This window comes from Gopherus evgoodei, chromosome 1 (assembly GCF_007399415.2).
Source record: "Gopherus evgoodei ecotype Sinaloan lineage chromosome 1, rGopEvg1_v1.p, whole genome shotgun sequence".
Taxonomy (NCBI): domain Eukaryota; kingdom Metazoa; phylum Chordata; order Testudines; family Testudinidae; genus Gopherus; species Gopherus evgoodei.
In genome coordinates this window covers 44,509,113-44,526,325 of record NC_044322.1, presented here as the reverse complement: position 1 = coordinate 44,526,325, position 17,213 = coordinate 44,509,113, and the positions used below count along the sequence as shown (strand labels likewise).

Here is a 17,213-nt window from a genome sequence, read left to right as displayed (position 1 = left end):
TTAATACATTTCAGCAGGAATGATTGGTTTCATTAGACTGATAGACTTCAAGAAGGACAACCAATATCTAACGTTGCTGTTTCAATGACATGCCAGTTTACAGAAACTTTTATTAACAGGACCTTTACTACCACTACCATTTTGGTAAATTACAAAGCAGAGCCTCTATGCTTTTTTTTTCTTTCAAAATAGTATTTCTTTTGGGCAAATACATTAGCATAACTAACAACTTAATTCTATGCTCACGTATGCAGGCACACATCACCTCTTGTTCTGAAAAGCACGTTCCTGTGTATGCATGTGCAACCTTAGCAGTAAATTTTAAGCAAGGGTGTTCCACCCACCACATAACAGAGTTTAATAGAGCCCCAAATTTTTTGAACTCCCGAGAATTTTCTGATCAAATAGTTTATTGTTCAACCACAGAAAATATGTACAATTTCATAAACGTTGTTTCAGACTGCAAGTAGATAGTCTGGCAACAACTTTAAATAAAATTGGATTAACTGACGGATTTCCTCAATGTTTAATCGAAGTACAGTAGAGAACACCATTTATCGGTGAAGGAATGGCAGAAAGAATGATACTGGATATATCAATTTAATTTTTCTAAAACAGAGAAAAATACTGAATTTCATTCAAGGACTTCTAATTTCAGTTTAGGAATGCATTAGTTACTCCAAAATATTTTTTTCATAGGAAAAAAATCTGTGGAATCAGCAATTTAGAAATTTAAAAAATTATATCCATCTTCATAGTATTGTAACGGTGTTATGTTCTTACCTCTTATGATTAAAAAAAATGCAAGGGCTAAAATCACCTGACCCTTATTATTATTGTATTTTAAAAAAGAAACAGGATCCATTAATGACAATTTCCCTACCCTCAAAATGATTTTTCTTTATTTTCATAACACTGACTGTAATTAGTTATGACACCCATTGTTACAACATATACTTTTGTCTTCTTTAATCAATTAATAGTTCAAAAGCAAAATAATACTAAATTCATCGTCTAATTCTTATTACGTCATAGATGCTAAATGAAATGAACATGTGCAAAATGGTGTAGGATTATAGCAAATCAAGAAATACTGTTTAGGTAACAGTATTATTCCCTAGTGGTTTCACATTTGTGGTAGAAAAACTGATTCAGACAAGCCCTATGGTTGAAATTGACCTGGAAAAAACATGGTTTCTATGGATATCATTTAGAGATGGATATCCTAGTACAATACATATTTAGGGTTTTTTTTTACATTTCTTAACAGGTTATCAGATGTATGTCAGGCACTAACAATGCCTGCAGAGGTATAATTTTATATACTATAGTATCTAACACACCATTTTATTCAGGAACTATTTAATCATAGATATTGGGACGATGGTTACATATGCAGTAATGAATCCAAATTGGATTTTTCCAGAGAGACTGTGTTCTATATTTTTTAAACTGTTAATATATTGAGTCTGCCACTACTAACAGTTGCTAATGTGAAAAGAGAATATAACATATGTATATATTTTAAATAAAAATTAAATCTGTATCAGAAGTAAGAATCTAGAGGCCTGACTCTGATGTGACTATATTTACAACCATTGCCTCTACTTTGAGACCTTATACATCATAATACATTATACTACAATGCATTCCTGAAAAATAAGACTGATTGATATACACAGTGATAAATTATTAGCATTATAAATAGAGAAATAATAAAGAAGACTATAATCTCATTTGTTTACATTTTATAAAGCTTCGGTTTGAATTAGATTTACATCCTGATACCTTTTTGACACTAATGTTTCAAACAACTTTGAATCATAAAGGAATAAAACATAAAGGAAGGGGAAACAAAGCTAAGTACCTATGTATTTTTTTTTTTTGGCTTTTACAATATTACAGTGATGACTTGCAGATCTGGAACATAAGCAGCCCATTTTTTGTTCACATGATACAAGGATAAAACAAATACAAAATATTTCAAAACAATGCCACACCCCTCTGATTAAATATCACTTAAAATATTTAGATAAAGCCTGAACAAATCAAACAAACATCTAGGCAGAAAATGTTGTTTTAATGTACTACCACTGTGCTATTTCAGAGAGCCTGAAAGCAGCCTAACTTGAGAATTCAATCAAGCATAACCTAGTATAATCTCATTGCCATATTTGCAGTTAATGAAAACTATTTAAATCTGTGACATTTTTATTTTTATAGAAGACTAAAGCAAAAATTATTTGTTTCACTAATAACACAAACATACAGTAAACGTAAGATTTTATTATTTTGTTATCCTTACTGTCTATCAATCAATGTACAATATTAAAAGATTACTCTTCTGCTACTCACTATTGCTCCAGGATTTCAGTAAATATTTGATACTGATTTCAAAGAAGCCTGAATCCTGCTGGCTAGCCATGTCTGCTGCATACAAAGAGGCTTCTATAATTCTGAGCAGTTGAAGTGGCAGGTACTATGTATGTAGATGTAACTGTCACCAGTTAGTGATGTAAACGAGGGGTCAGAAGAGGAAATGAAGTCTCTGTAGATCAACTTCTTCCGTGGTAGGTAAGCCCTCATTTAATACAACAATAACAACACCACCACCACACCATGAGATTCTCGTCCTCTGCTCCTCCTTCAGGGCTGGTACTTAGCTTTATTTGCTGTATTTTTTTCCCCACCCTGCAGACATTCAATAGGAGCTTTCACCTTCTCCATTCCACAATGAATCAGATTTTTGCAGCTTTTCCATAGGCTCCATTTAATACATGTACTGTACCAAAGCAGCTGTTGTATAAAACAATTAGAATGTCTCCTTGAAGGGTGTTTGAGCTGGCCTTCTAATAGCGTGCAATCTGCCTATCTGAAGGCTTTTTCCATTAGAGACTGATAGACTGATCGTATGCACCTCCGCCTGCAAGCAAACACAGAGTATCAACTTGAAGCCCCTACTGAGAATGTCTCTTCTGCAGCTGAAGGAATTTCACAGGTTCTGTTATTCTTTTATTTTTAGAAAAACCTCTAACCAGTATTGTATATATGTGTTCTGGTCAGCTGCTTCCCTTCAGTCTGTTTCCAAGAACAACACACTGTATTAGACACAACTGCATCATGCTGCGGTAAAGCAAAGCTGCACCCATCTATCTGATTGCAGTGACGTTTTAAAAAAGCCCATCAGTCAGCCCAGTTGCAGAAGGGAAGCACTTGCACAACAACCAGACATTTAAATGGTTGTTTGTTCTTTTCTTCCACAGCTAAAGAAGAATCTCAGTTTGTATCAGAATTAGACTTTTATAAGATAAGAGACAGAAAGCTGAATTCATATTGGAAAATAAAACAGGCAGCTAGTTGCTTATTTCACCCCTCTGCATAGTCTAGACTAAATGATTACTAGCTATAATTTACCTTTTTCTTAAAATTTTCTAATAATCACAATACATCAGTATGCACAATTTGCTAATAATGAAGAAGCAGCATCAGTTTTCCAGTGGCTTTTTGCTTCCTGAGTTCTTGGTATCATATTTCCTGATTTCTGTTTGCCTGGTTTTACCATTATTTCTTCTCTCACCTAGTGGAATAAATAGTGCACTCTCCTATAATGTTTAAACAGACATATAGCATCTCTGTAGTGGATTCATACAACAACATTGTGAACTGTTGGATTTTCAGAAACTTGGTTCAATCAAGTGTACAGAAAAATTTATCTTCAGATTTAAATTCCTAGTGATATGCATTTTATCAGATTACTTTCCCCTGAAAAATGCATAATTACACTGAAATGTTTCATAAAATACATAGACTATTAGGGAAAAAGCCAACAAAAATCATCATTCTAGAACTTATACTTTTTTTCCCAATCAAATGCAAAAATACACATAGAAAAAGATCTTTTTACATTGTGCCTACTGGTCTCAGAAGAAAATACAAAGAGGACAATTCAAGGCATTGTTGAGTTTTCTCAGACAAGATGGGAACCCAACCACCAGAGAAAAACTATCCCACTACTTTATTACAGTCCTTTATTTTACTGTATTCAACCTCTTTGTTAAAATCAGATTTACTTTATACTGTTAGTTGATATTTATTCTTTTATCAATGATGCTTCAAATAGCATGATCCACTCAATTAACAATCACATCAGAGTTTAACTTCTGATCAACTTACTTATTTAAAAGAAAAATATATCAGGTATAGCCAGTTAAAATCATACTGAATCTTATTATTAAAGGAACTTGAAATATAAAACACCAGATTTGAAGATGTATTTAGATGTATTTTGATCCTATTTAAATTTTTTTCAATATAAATTTCACTCTAATATTAGAACATCTAGAGATAACAGCACATTTTTGGCAACATCTCGGAAACATTCCTAAAACAGCTGCAACTAGCTGAAATGGCAATAACAGCAGCACTCTACTTCAGATCCGAAAGAAATTCTCCAAATTGGCTTTAACTGGACTAAGGTTTTTAAAAATACATAGGTTCTTCTTTCTTCCACATTAAATTAATTTCTGATATCTCAGAATCTTATTAATTATGTAGTTCAGTAGCTGATAACCTGACTAGCACAATACAGAATCTTGAGGTGTAAAAGAACTCTTTTTTGATTAATTTTAGAGTCCTATGTATTTACAGTATACCAGGAATATAGTGTACACGTTTTTGTCTATGACAGCATGTATACTAAAGAGTCCTAATATAACATATTTTACCATAAAAAGGAAATAAAAGATCAAGAATCTGAGTATTTTCATAGATCTGCCATGATAAATTGCCTATTTCAGTCACGTCCAACTACCTTCAAGCCAGCCCCTATTCTCCTGCTGTCTTGTCCACTTCCTGTGCTCTCCGGGCCTTTTGAGAGCAGATATCCAGGAGTCTTGGGCAAAGGGACTAACCCCACCATCTGGAATAGCACCAACAGTAGAAATGGTCTTCAGCATATGGGAGGCTTAGGGGACTAGCCCTACATGAAAATCAATGATGCTCTCACAGTTAGTACTCTGTCTATGCACCAACTACTGTGATTGCCATAAACTGATGTTCTCCTACTAAACTTTTGAAAATAGTCTTCAAAAACAACTACCCGATAAGAGAAAAAGAATGAGAAAAAATCCATAGTGTGTTTAAATCTTCATTATAACTGTTTATGATAAAGAGTCATGTATGCAGTTAAGAACTGTATATTCTAAGCAATACTTACAAGAATTCTTAAAACAGCTCCACTTAAATGAAGCTGTGAGTACAGCATAGGCCTGCAGCCTGATCAGATATAATCTCTAAAGCTCATTTTAGCTTTAATGTGGAGGGAACTATGTGGTGCCCAGACTTTTACATTCTGAACACAAAGAAAGTGCAATTTGAGGCTAAAGACAAGAAGTAGAGGAGGCCTCTCAGTAGAGTGACCATATTTCCCTGAACTGAAAGTGGGATGTGTGGGGCTGAGCTGCCTAGCGTTACCACTCATCCCTCGCACTCCCACAAACGTTCCTCCATGCCCCCAATAGAGCCAAGTAGCAGAGATGGAGGAAAGCGGGAAGAGGAACAGGGATGGGCTGGGATCTGGGCAGCAAAGCAGGGTGCGAGAGTATGAGTGTGAGTACTTTTGGGCTCATAGCCAGGAGGTGAAGCTATTGGACTATGATCCATTTTAGCAATATGATGTCCCTTTGGGGGCTGGGATAGCAGATGTGCAGGAAGGTGCCTTCAGGTAGTGGGAGGGACCAAAGAGATTCCAGAGAGCAGCCCTGGAGAAGTGTGGGGCGGCTGGGATACAGAGCTGCCATTTCAGACTGGGAGTTGGCAACTCCTGGCTGTGGAGAAAAGGGGGAAGAGGAGTGAATGGCAGGGGGCGGGTCACTCCTAGCCAGTGAGAGGAGTGGGGAAAGGAGCAAACAAGTGATGGAAGACCGGGGGGGGGGGAAGGGAGTTGCTCCCAGCCAATGATACAAAACTTGGGTGTGGGGAGATGCCCTCCTTAAATGGTGCCCCTGCTGGGATGTGGCAGAAGCGGGCTATTGGAGGCAGACTGGGGAAGAAAAGAAGCCTGTTGGGGTGGGAAGATGTAGAGGGTTTTGGGGACCGGCTCTGAAGGACAGTGGATGGGGAGGAAATGAGACCGGATGGGGGCTGCAGGGACCACTTGGAGAGGAAAGAAGGGGCTGAGGGGCAGGCCATGCCATGTTTGGTGCCCTGGCACAAGCAGATGCTGCGGGACCTGGTCGTTCACTCACCAGCTGGCTTGCCCAATAGGGCCTAGGGCCCACAGATCATGGCTCCATGGCCCAACTGGAGAAGATTTTGAATTAGGGCCCTGACTGCGCTGCCCACTGATTGGGCAGCAGAGTGAGCACATGACATCCCATTACTCCGATTGGAGGGGCAGGGCATAGGGGAGACACATCATTCAGGCTCCTATCCCTCCTCCAAAAGTTGCCACTTACCCCCTTCCCATAATATTCCTCTGTGCCCCCCAGGAAGGTGCACCCACTTTTCTGGCAAAACAGGACAAATGCCCAGTTTTGCCAAAAAAGTCAGGATGTCAGAAACAGGGTTTTAAAAGGGTACTGTTCCTGCCAAAATGGAGTGTGTGGTCACCCTACCTCTCCGTACCATGTCTGAAGCAGACCATAGAAGCAAACTAAGTATAAACTAGATTTGTGAGTTTTGTGTATGTGTAATACAGTGGATTAGTGTACTTGAATGTATCTCCCTCTAGTGGCAGCTACTAATAATTAAAACTGATCCTTGATTTCTACTAACAGAATGACTCCTTAAGCACAGGTGGCAGGGGATTGTGCTTTTGGTCCTTAATTACCTTGTTTCAATCCCCACTGATAAACCATAGTGTTTGTATTTGTCAGCAGACATATGCACTATCTAATACGCTGTCATAGTATAAAACTGGTATTCTGGATTGGCTGATCTAGGGCTTGGAGTCAGATCTAGAGCTTAATCATGCAAGGTGTCAGTCTGGGCCAGTGGTCCCCAACCTTTTTGAGGCCAGTAGCACATTCATGTTTTCAGAAGAGTGTGGCAGGCACCAGCAATTTTTCAAGGCTTATTTTGTATTTGTACATTAAATAATATGAAAAACAGCATATTTAATATTACATAATATATGAATCGCTAAGATAAAAAAGATAATTTTACATGTAAAAGGTATTAAATTAAATTATTCGGCAATTACTCTTTCACCTTACCATTTCAATTTGCTCTTTTTTATCTACCTGTAAAAACAATAAAGGAGTTTTTACAAAATAAATATCATAAACATTTTTCATCTTATTTATTTTAAAAAAGTAAAACATTGTTTAACTGCTGGTCCAAATATATTTATTATTCTTACTTTAATATACAATGAAGCCTGCAGCCCCGGAGTTCTCTGTCCCCGGCAGGCACGGGGCCATGGCTTCTATCCAGCTTAAGCCATGGCCCAGTGCCTGCCAGGGACTGAGAACACCAGTGCCCGCAGCCTGCAGCCCCGGAGAAGCCGGAGAGAAGCCACAGCCCCGCATCTGCCAGGGACAGAGAAAGCCAGCGCCCACAGCCTGCAGCCCTAGAGAGAAGGGCCCAGCAGGCATGGGACCTCAGCTTCTCTCCCCTGCTGGGCACTAGGCGGGCACACATAAATGCCCCGGTGGGCGCCATGGCACCCGTGGGCACTGCGTTGGGGACCACTGGTCTGGGCCCTCCAGCCCTGACCCTCAAAACACTGAAGCACGCACTTAAGTCACTTGTTTATTTAAAGTACCAGTATAGCTATTATCAGTTAGTAAGCTATCATAGACATCATGGTGCAAGTGGGTCTTGAGGAAAGATCAAGAAGATAAAAAACCAGCATACTGGCTTTACGAATTAATCTGGGGAGGGAATTCTATGAGTAAATAGTAGCATGGAAGAAAGTATAAAGATTCTCATGTGGGAAGTGGACAAGAGAGTGATGGAGGCTGGCACCATTGGAGGAGAGGAGAGATGGGAATGTGTGACAGCACAATGATGATATATTTTGTTGTAGAGAAATTAAACAACTGTCTATATTTTGAATTGTATATTTACTTTCAAAGATCTCCAGACACTTTTTCCAAACTCAATTAACCCACATTAACCATTTCCCCACAGCAATACACCCTGCTAAATCACTATAATAAATTTATACTTTTTTTGACTAAACGGTAGGACAAAAGGCAACTAAAAGACAACACACTTCTCAAAATTATAACCAATAGAGCTGGAGAAGACAATTTTTTTTAGTTTTTTGCTACATTATGATTCTTTTTAGAACTGTTTCATTTAATTAGTTTTTGAAAGCAAATTAAAAATCTACTATATCACAAAACAAACATAATGGAGTTCATAATACAGTGTGTAATGTTTCTAGCCCCAGCCCATCTGCAAGAATTTCATTCATTTCAAATGGGCAACATTTGCCTTTATGAATTACGAAGTCTTCACTTTCCTCACATTAAAATATTTAGCAAAGCCTTTTTTTCTGCCTCTCAAATGCATCCAATTTAGATTTACCAAATACAAAAATTTGCATAGTACTAAACAAGTTAAACTAAGCGTTAAGCACGCTGTATGCACACATGTTGTATTATTAGTGTCCTCACTTGAAATTCAGATCACATATTTCATCTGAGTCCATTTGAATTTGTATACCTATACAGGCATCCATGATCGTTACATAGTAAAAGAGAAATTCAACTTGCCAAAATCCAAATTCAAAATATAGATTTATACTGAACCTATGCACGAAACAAAATGATTGTCATTAAGCTAAAACCATTTACGTCTAATAGGTTGTAAACAAAGGTGACAGTAATACTGTTCAGTTTTTATGTCTCAATCCAGTTATAGTTTTGCTGCATCATTTTATCTTCTGTTTATAATTATATGTCAATATACTGCCACTTAGTGGTAAAAAGCATAACATAAGCAAAGAAACAGAATAAAGATGGCTGACTAATGACAGTGAGAGACAAGGTGGTTGCGGTAATAGCTTTTATTGGACCAACTTCTGTTGGTGAGAGAGATTAGCTTAAACACTCATAAACTGAAAATAGAAGTGTAGTAAGTAATAAGACAGATGTGCTTACTCACTTTCAAAGAAACTATATCAGACAACTAGGGGATCTGGATACCAATAATTTAAAGTATTTTGTTAAGAATATTATTTTACAATATTTGTTCTAACACCCTTTGTTCTAATCTTGGCTTGGACATTGAACTGATGAGCATATTGGGCAAGTCGTAAGTGATCCTGTAACTCAGCTTCTCATCTGTAAAATATGGCTGATAATAAAATCAACCTACAGTACCTCCAGGGGGTGCCCTGGAAGATTAATTAATGTTGGAACAGTGCTCTGAGGAGACAAACTGTTACAAATGCTGTTTTTCTTGGTTGTGCCTTGTTTTGAAGCTGTTAGACTGGATGTACACACTTAGGAATCTGTAGCGCTTCAAACATTTTTTCTAGCTGACTGATAGCACAAGTAGTATCAGTCAACTAGGGATGAACTTATACTGCTCTCCAAGACCCACCCACAAACAATATACGTTTCTAAGGTCCATCCTACAAACCCTGTTTAAAATTCGCAATTTTACCAGTTAGAGTAGGTTTGGGTAACACATAAAAAAGGTGCAAGCCTCACTCAAAATAGGGTGCAGATTCTGTAGCTGCACAATATGCAAAGCTTACATAGCCTACATGGATCAGCAACCATACAACTATTTGTGTAGCATCCTCTCACTGCTCTACACCCTGCTCAGCTTCCCGGCAAATTATTTTCCTGTGAGAACAGGCCTGTGATATACCCTGTAAAACAGCATTGTTTCCCTTCCTAGTTTTGTACAAATTCTTTTGTGTGTGTGTGTGTACAAAATAATAATAATTAACATGCTTGACAAATGGCCCAATATGCCTGGGAATACGAAGAGGTCCCACAGCTAAATTTCAGAAATGGCCACTGGTTTTGAGTGCCTCGATTTTGGATGCCCAGATTGACAGACCGGATGGGTACCAACAATGAAAGGCTGCTTAAATTATTGGTTCTGTGTTAACCAGAGTCCGTGCCAGAGCAAAGAGTACCCAGGAGTTGTTCATCCTTTTTAAAAACTCTTTCCTTTTTGTTTTCTTAATTATTAAAGTTTCTTCCTTTCTGACTGACCTATTTGGACATTAACAGCTTAGAAGTCTAGCTACTGTATTCTCCACCACAAGTATTCTTCTGATTGTGTTGCCCCCTTTGCTCCATCCAACATACCAATTTCAGATGTCCATTCTCTCACAAATAGTTAATGCTATCAAAATTTTGGAAGGGATATTAAACTTCCTGCTTCAGGGTGTGAGCCAATCTTTATCTATTAAAGATCAGTGTTAGACCAAATGTAGATGTCTTACACCTTCCTATTACTTCTGGAACTTGCTATTCTTAGGGAGACTGGCTATTGAACTCAATGGGCCTTGTGTCTGACCCAGCATACCAATTCCCGTATTGTTCCAAACATCTACGCACTTTCCTCCACACTGACTTATGCATGAAATGGCCTCCATGAACTAATCCAAAAGGCTACTACCTTCTCCTCAAGACCCATTTCTGCTGCAAGCGTTCCAAGAAATCAGATATCTAATGATGGCTAAATTGAGTAGTGAGTAGGGACAGATTATATCTATCTACCTATCAACAACTTACAAAAAACATCAACTTCCAAATTATTTGGAAGTATCAAGTTGTGCACATAGCTAAACAAGATAGCTATATGATCTTATTGCCATTACTCTCATCCTCCCTTTCCCACTTGGCTCCTATAGTTTCTTACCTTCAAAGTATAATGTAAATTCTTCTGGGCATTGACCATCTATGCCTTTGTGGACGTACAGCATCTAGCATATTAGTGCCTTTGGACATTATCAGATAAGTAATGGGGAAGTCTTATTCAAAATGCTATGTTCCAAAAGAAAAGCTCAAGTACAGCTTAAAATATCTGAAGTCTATTTCAGATTTGTAATGCAATCTGGTTATCTAGAATGATGATATCGTTACACACCACTTGTTTCAAAGTGGAGAAGAAGGAATTCCAAAAACTCAGAATAGTTAAAGAGAAGTCACCACAGGATCCTGAAGCTTTTTTCTTCTTCTCCTCATTATGCAACTGGCAAAGCCTGGCATGTACTTACCCACCCTGTGTTATTTTACCTACTGTGTTTAGTGGCTATGAGTTTGAGTCTGCACTGCATTGCCCCAATGAAGTTATTTACATATGTCCAAAATGTGCATAAAATGCAAACAAATCAGAATTCTCCACAAACTTCCACCACGGGTAGTTTTAGACCCACTTTGTACATATTGACTACATCATTGTACATAATGACTACACAGGGTTTTTCAGTTGTAAATTACCACATGGGACCAACGGGCTCTTGCCCAGGGTCTCATGCCCAGGGGTTCCACTAAATTTGGGGGCCCTACAAGAGCATCAGAACTCTGACCCCATCCCCTGCTCCTCCTTCCCCCAGGGTCCTGTTGCCCTGCTCCTCCTCTTCCTTCTGATGCCCCATCCCCTGGCCAGAAGCCGGAGCCAGGCTATCATAGGGTAGCATATTCTCCCCCCCTCAAAGAAACCGGCCTGAGGCCCTCTCCCGCCTCCCGCATGCAGAGCTGGCCTATGTCCTCCTCCTCCTCCCACATGTGGACCAAGTCATTTGCCCGAGCCCCGCTCATGCCCTGGGTGGGGCTGGCCCAAGCCTCGTGGCTCGTCTCCCGTCCCACCCCCTTTTTGGCAAAACTGGGATTTGCCCCATTTGCTGTTGCCAACTGATGATCAGTTCAGACAAATGCCCAGTTTTACCAGTCAGGACATCTGGGGCAGGGCTTAAAAAGGGTACTGTTCCAGCCAAAATGGATATATGGTCACGCTATGCTGTAGTAAGAGCCGCCCAGGAAACTCAGGCAGTTCTGGGGAGCTGCAGACTCTCCACCTGCCTGGGCAAGGGACTGGGATATCTGAGAACAGCCCCCAGCCCACATCTCTGCCCTCTCAGGGTGCACTTCCCAGGGCAGGTGGAGGGTCAAGGGCTCCCCACAGCAGCCCGGGCTCCGTGGGCAGCTCTGACCATGGCCTGCCTTCCAGCCAGATCAGGTCCTTGGGGGAAAGGGGAGGAGCAGGGGGTAGGCCCCGGAGCAGGGGGGGACCCAAACATTCTTTGTGCCCAGGGCCCCAATAAATCTTAATCTGCCTCAGGGTGCAAGGCAATGGAGAATCAAGCCTTAAGTCTTTGCAATATATGAACTGAATGCAATGATTCTTGTTCCTTAAAGTGGCTGCTCATTGTGGGTTTACAGCTCCAGCCTAAATACGCTCCTGTGGCTACTCAAACTCTTCTCTCTATTCCCAAATTCTGATGATGTGATGTCACTAAAACACCTGATCTTTCCATATAATTCTTTACCAATGGTGAATAAGACACAACAGAATGGATATACTTTGTAATATTTTAAATCCTATTACACAAAGACATGCTTGGATGCTTGCTAGACAAGAGGTGGAGATTTGCACAACCATTTTACACAATAATTCCTCTACTAGCCTGCAATATCATGCATACAGTTTTTCAATATAAGGGACAGAACAGTGCTTTCCAATTATCTTTAAGTATGTATCTTTTCACCTTTAAAAGTGGTTTGTGGGAAGACAAAACTCAGTAATGGAGAGATGTTGAAGATTTTCCCCATTTTTCCCCCTTATGTAGTTTTAGAGTAGAACAGCCAAAGGTTTTAACAAAAGGTTGTCTCTCTCCTGACTGTGTAGCAGAGAAGGGGCTCCCTCTGGGTGATGATGAGGAGAGGGTTAATTGAGCTCTCTGCTCCCTCTCAGTTGCTGCTCTTCAAACTCCTGGTTGAACCAATGGGAATAATCAGGACAGTAAAGTTAAATATGTGCAAAAGTCTTTGTACAGCTGGGACTTTAGTCCTTCTTGGAGTCTCCCCCTTATTGTTAACGCAAAAACAAACTTTTTGCCACAACCTGCTACTGAGTTTGCCAAGTTCTACGGCTGTTCCTTACCAACTAGGTATCATATAAAGTGTTGGGAATCTATCTCCATGTTGTAATTATTCCTGGGTAAATTCTTACCTCCCCAATGGTTGCAGAAGCAAGCCAGGAGATTTGGCCATAGTAGGAAGATGAGTATGGTTTTCCATCCCAAGACCAAGAGGTGGGCGTTTGGGACACCCTAACAAACAGGAAAGCTCCCATCACTAGTGATGTGACAAACACAGCATGGGGTCCTAGAACCTGACACCGTTACAGGGAGAAATCTAGAAAGCTGTAATGCTGTATGAGACTTCGGGGCACACCTTTTATTTAATTTTATCTGGGGTAAACACGGAAAGGTCTGGGATCTTTTGCCCATTCCCCCACAACATACACACATTTTCAGATGAGCTGGTGAAGGGAATCTGACACTTTGAAGAAGGATTTGGGAATTTTATTTCTGAGTTCTCCTTGGCTACTGTGATGAATGAGGGGGGGCAGGGTAGCTCCCTTTTATGGAAACCCAGCCAGCCAGTTAGCTATAAAATCCCTCTCAGTAACTGTTCTCTACTTGCTTTACCTGTAAAGGGTTAAAAAGTCTGACTGCATGCATAGGTAAAGGAAGTGAGTGGGCACTTGGCTAAAAGAGCCAAAAGAGTGGGAAGGCTAGAACTTTTTAAAATTGAAACAAGACTCCCCTTTTGTCTGTCTGTGGTTGTTCTCCCGGAGAGCAGGGATTGGGCTGGACTATGCTGTAAGAACTTGCGCCAAGTATGAAAAATCATTAAATCATATCTAGAAACTACTCATTTGAAACCCCAGATATGTAAGTAGATCAGGAAATGTCTAGGAAGACACAATCAGGTTTATGGTCTTTGATTTCTTTATGGCTTGTGGACTTCTCTGTGCTAACCCCCAAATGCTCTTCTTTTGCTTGTAATCATTAAGCTGGACCTCAAAGAAAACCATTCTTGAAGCTTAATTATTATATTTGCTCTTTTTAAATCTAGCAATAGCCTAAGATCCAGATGTATTTACTTTCTTTTTGTTTTTAATAAAATGTACGTTTTTAAGAACAGGATTAAAATTTTTGTGTCTTGAGAGGTTTGTGCATATGTTGTTTAATTAGCTGGTTACTATAGTTCCTAACTATACATATACAATGATGGGGTCTAAATTAGCTGATACCACTCAAAAAAGAGATCTTGGAGTCATTGTGGAGAGTTCTCTGAGTTCTCAATGTGCAGCAGGAATCAAAAAAGCCAACAGAATGTTGGGGAATCATCAAGAAAGGGATAGATAATAAGACAGAAAATATCATATTGCCTCTATATAAATCCATGGTATGCCCACATCTTGAATACTGCATGCACATGTGGTCACCCCATCTCAAAAAAGATATATTGGAATTGGGGGAAGAGGTTCAGAAAAGGGCAACAAAAATGATTAGGGGTATAGAACGGCTTCCGTATGAGCAGAGATTAATAAGACTGGGACTTTTCAGCTTGGAAAAGAGGGACCGAAGCAGGGATATGATAGATCTCTATAAAATCAGGAGTGGTATATAGAAAGTAAATAAAGAAACGTTATTACTCCTTCTCATAACACAGGAACGAGGGGCCATCAAATGAAATTAATAGTTGCAGGTTTAAAACAAACACAAGAAAGTATTTTTCCCACAATGCACTGTCAACCTCTGGAACCCTTGCCAGATGGGGTTGTGAAGTCCAATACTATAACAGGGTTCTGTGTCCAGTTTTAGGCCCCACACTACAAGAAGGATGTGGAAAAATTGGAAAGAGTCCAGCAGAGGGCAACAAAAATGATTACGGGGCTGGAACACATGACTTATGAGGAGAGTCTGAGGGAACTGGGATTGTTTAGTCTGCAGAAGAGAAGAATGAGGGAGGATTTGATAGCTGCTTTCAACTACCTGAAAGGGTGTTCCAGAGAGGATGGATCTAGACTGTTCTCAGTGGTACCTGATGACCGAACAAGGAGTAATGCTCTCAAGTTGCAGTGGGGAGGGTTAGGTTGGATATTAGGAAAAACTTCTTCACTCAGATAGTGGTGAAGCACTGGAATGGGTTACCTAGGGAGGTGGTGGAATCTCCTTCCTTAGAGGTTTTTAAGGTCAGGCTTAACAAAGCCCTAACTGGATGATTTAGTTGGGAACTGGTCCTGCTTTGAGCAGGGGGTTGGACTAGATGACCTTCTGAGGTCCTTCCAACCCTGATATTCTATGATTCTATGAAAAGGGAGCTAGATAGATTAATGGAGGATAGGTCCATCAATGGCTATTACCTAGATTGGGCAGGAATGGTGTCCCTAGCCTCTGGTTGCCAGAAGCTCCAAATGAGCCACAGAGGATGGATCACTTGACGGTACCTGTTCTGGGGCACCTAGCACCTGTCGGAAGACAGGATACTGGGCTAGACGGACCTTTGGTATGACCCTGTAGGGCCATTCTTATGTTCTTATGTAATATAGTTAAGCATTTAATACAGTACATGACATTATGACATACTTAGAAAGCTTGAGTTGACCTCACACGTTATATATTTTCCCCTTGATTTTTTATGTATTTTAAAAAGCAGCACCCTTTATCTCATTAAAATTTGAGGAGGGCTCATTGATGCAGCATATTAAAGTATATTATATGTCTTAAAACAGAGGTTCCCAAAGTGTGGGGCAAGCCCCCGCCCAGGGGGAGGCATGGAGGACCACTTGGGAGGGCTCAGTGGAGCCCAGAACTATCCCAAGGGGCAAGCAGGGAGCACTACCCAGACCCTCCCCGCCCCCAGCTCTGCTCTGGCCCCACCCCCAGCAGCATCCTCAGCTCCTAGCCCCGACCCTGCCCTGGCCCCAGCCTTGGCTCCGCACCTGGCCACGGGCCCGGCTGCTGGCCCCAACCATGGCCCAGCTGCAGCTCTGTTCCTGATCCTGAGCCAGCTCCCAGCCTCAGCTGCTGGCTGTGGTTCCATTCCAGCCTGGGGCTAAGACTAGAAGCAGAGCCACAGCTGGCCGTAGGACAGGCTGCTGGCCCCACCACAGTCTGGCTACAGTTCTAGTCCTGCCCCCAGCCTGGCCCCTGTTGTGGCACCGCTCCCAACTCCAGACCCACCCACAGCTGTGGTCCCGCCTCAGGTCCCCTTACCTCTGTGTCCCCCACTGCAGCCACTGCCCCACTCTTGGCGGGGGTGGGGAGGGTGTCTGGGAAGGCATGGACAAGTGTAGCGGGGGGCACAACCATCAAAGGTTTGGAGACCGCTGATTTAAATATTGCAACAGATTTTTGTAAATTCAGACCTTAACATAGGATATAAATTTCAAATATAAATTTAATTAAGGTTTATTTTTAAGAAGAAAAATGTATTTAATTTAAATTTTAAAAAATCTGTTTTTTTTTAAATCAACAATTCTTAATTGCCTTGTGGATGTAAGACTCACTAGGAGCCATACTGCCATCAGAGCCAGTGCTGGACAGAATTCAGTTTCTGGACATGGAGTTTGAGCTGTATCATTGCAGTAGTGCTCAGTGACACTGTATCCTTTGGACTCCCAACAGGTCACTAATGTATGGACTTTTGCCTGAACCTCTCTTCTATACAGGCCAGGAGTGTCATCACTAGACACCAGCTAATTTGATAAGCTGAAAATGCATCATCAGTACAGAATAAAAACTTTATGACGTTAAAACTGCTCCAACAGGGCAAGACTATTTCCTGTTATAAGATTAACAGTTCCAGCACTAAACCACACTACAGCTTTGTGCTTGGGAGAAAAAATGTGTTTTTTTTTCTCTTTACGGAAATATTTGTTATTTCGATTCAGCATTTAGTTTAGGAGTAAAATATCATTTTGACACAATGGGACTCTGCACACACATACCTCCAAACAGTCCCAGGCGCTAAAGTAGGACAAGTCCTGCTCCAGGGGAGTAGGTCGAGGGGAGGATCAGGTGATGGCAGGCTGGGGGAGGGCAGTTTGCAGAGTGAGCCCTCATCCCGCAGCAGTGGCTGTTCTGCCTCCTGTCCCATGGGGGTAGCAGGGTTCAGTTCCCCACTCTGTGCACTGCGACCTGGCCCCTGGCACTTGAAGTCTCAGCACCACTCAGGCTGGGCCCAAATCTGAGCGGTGCTATGACCTATGTGAGCAGGGCCAGG

General features: G+C 40.7%; 1 protein-coding gene across 7 annotated transcripts in view; it reads right to left on the bottom strand.

Annotated features, from left to right (window-relative positions):
- Positions 1-17,213, bottom strand: part of FRY (FRY microtubule binding protein) — a 388,433-nt gene that overhangs the window by 286,789 nt on the left and 84,431 nt on the right. For 4 of the 7 annotated variants that reach the window (XM_030563065.1, XM_030563027.1, XM_030563012.1 and 1 more), the window contains exon 1: positions 2,356-2,923. The exons of 2 other annotated variants lie outside the window; for them this stretch is intronic. In XM_030563065.1, coding sequence (XP_030418925.1) covers positions 2,356-2,425 — 70 coding nt within the window. In that variant the 5' untranslated portion in view covers positions 2,426-2,923. Of the gene's footprint in view, positions 1-2,355; positions 3,083-17,213 lie in introns of those variants that run through there. One more of the 7 variants, XM_030563011.1, reaches the window with a different exon arrangement.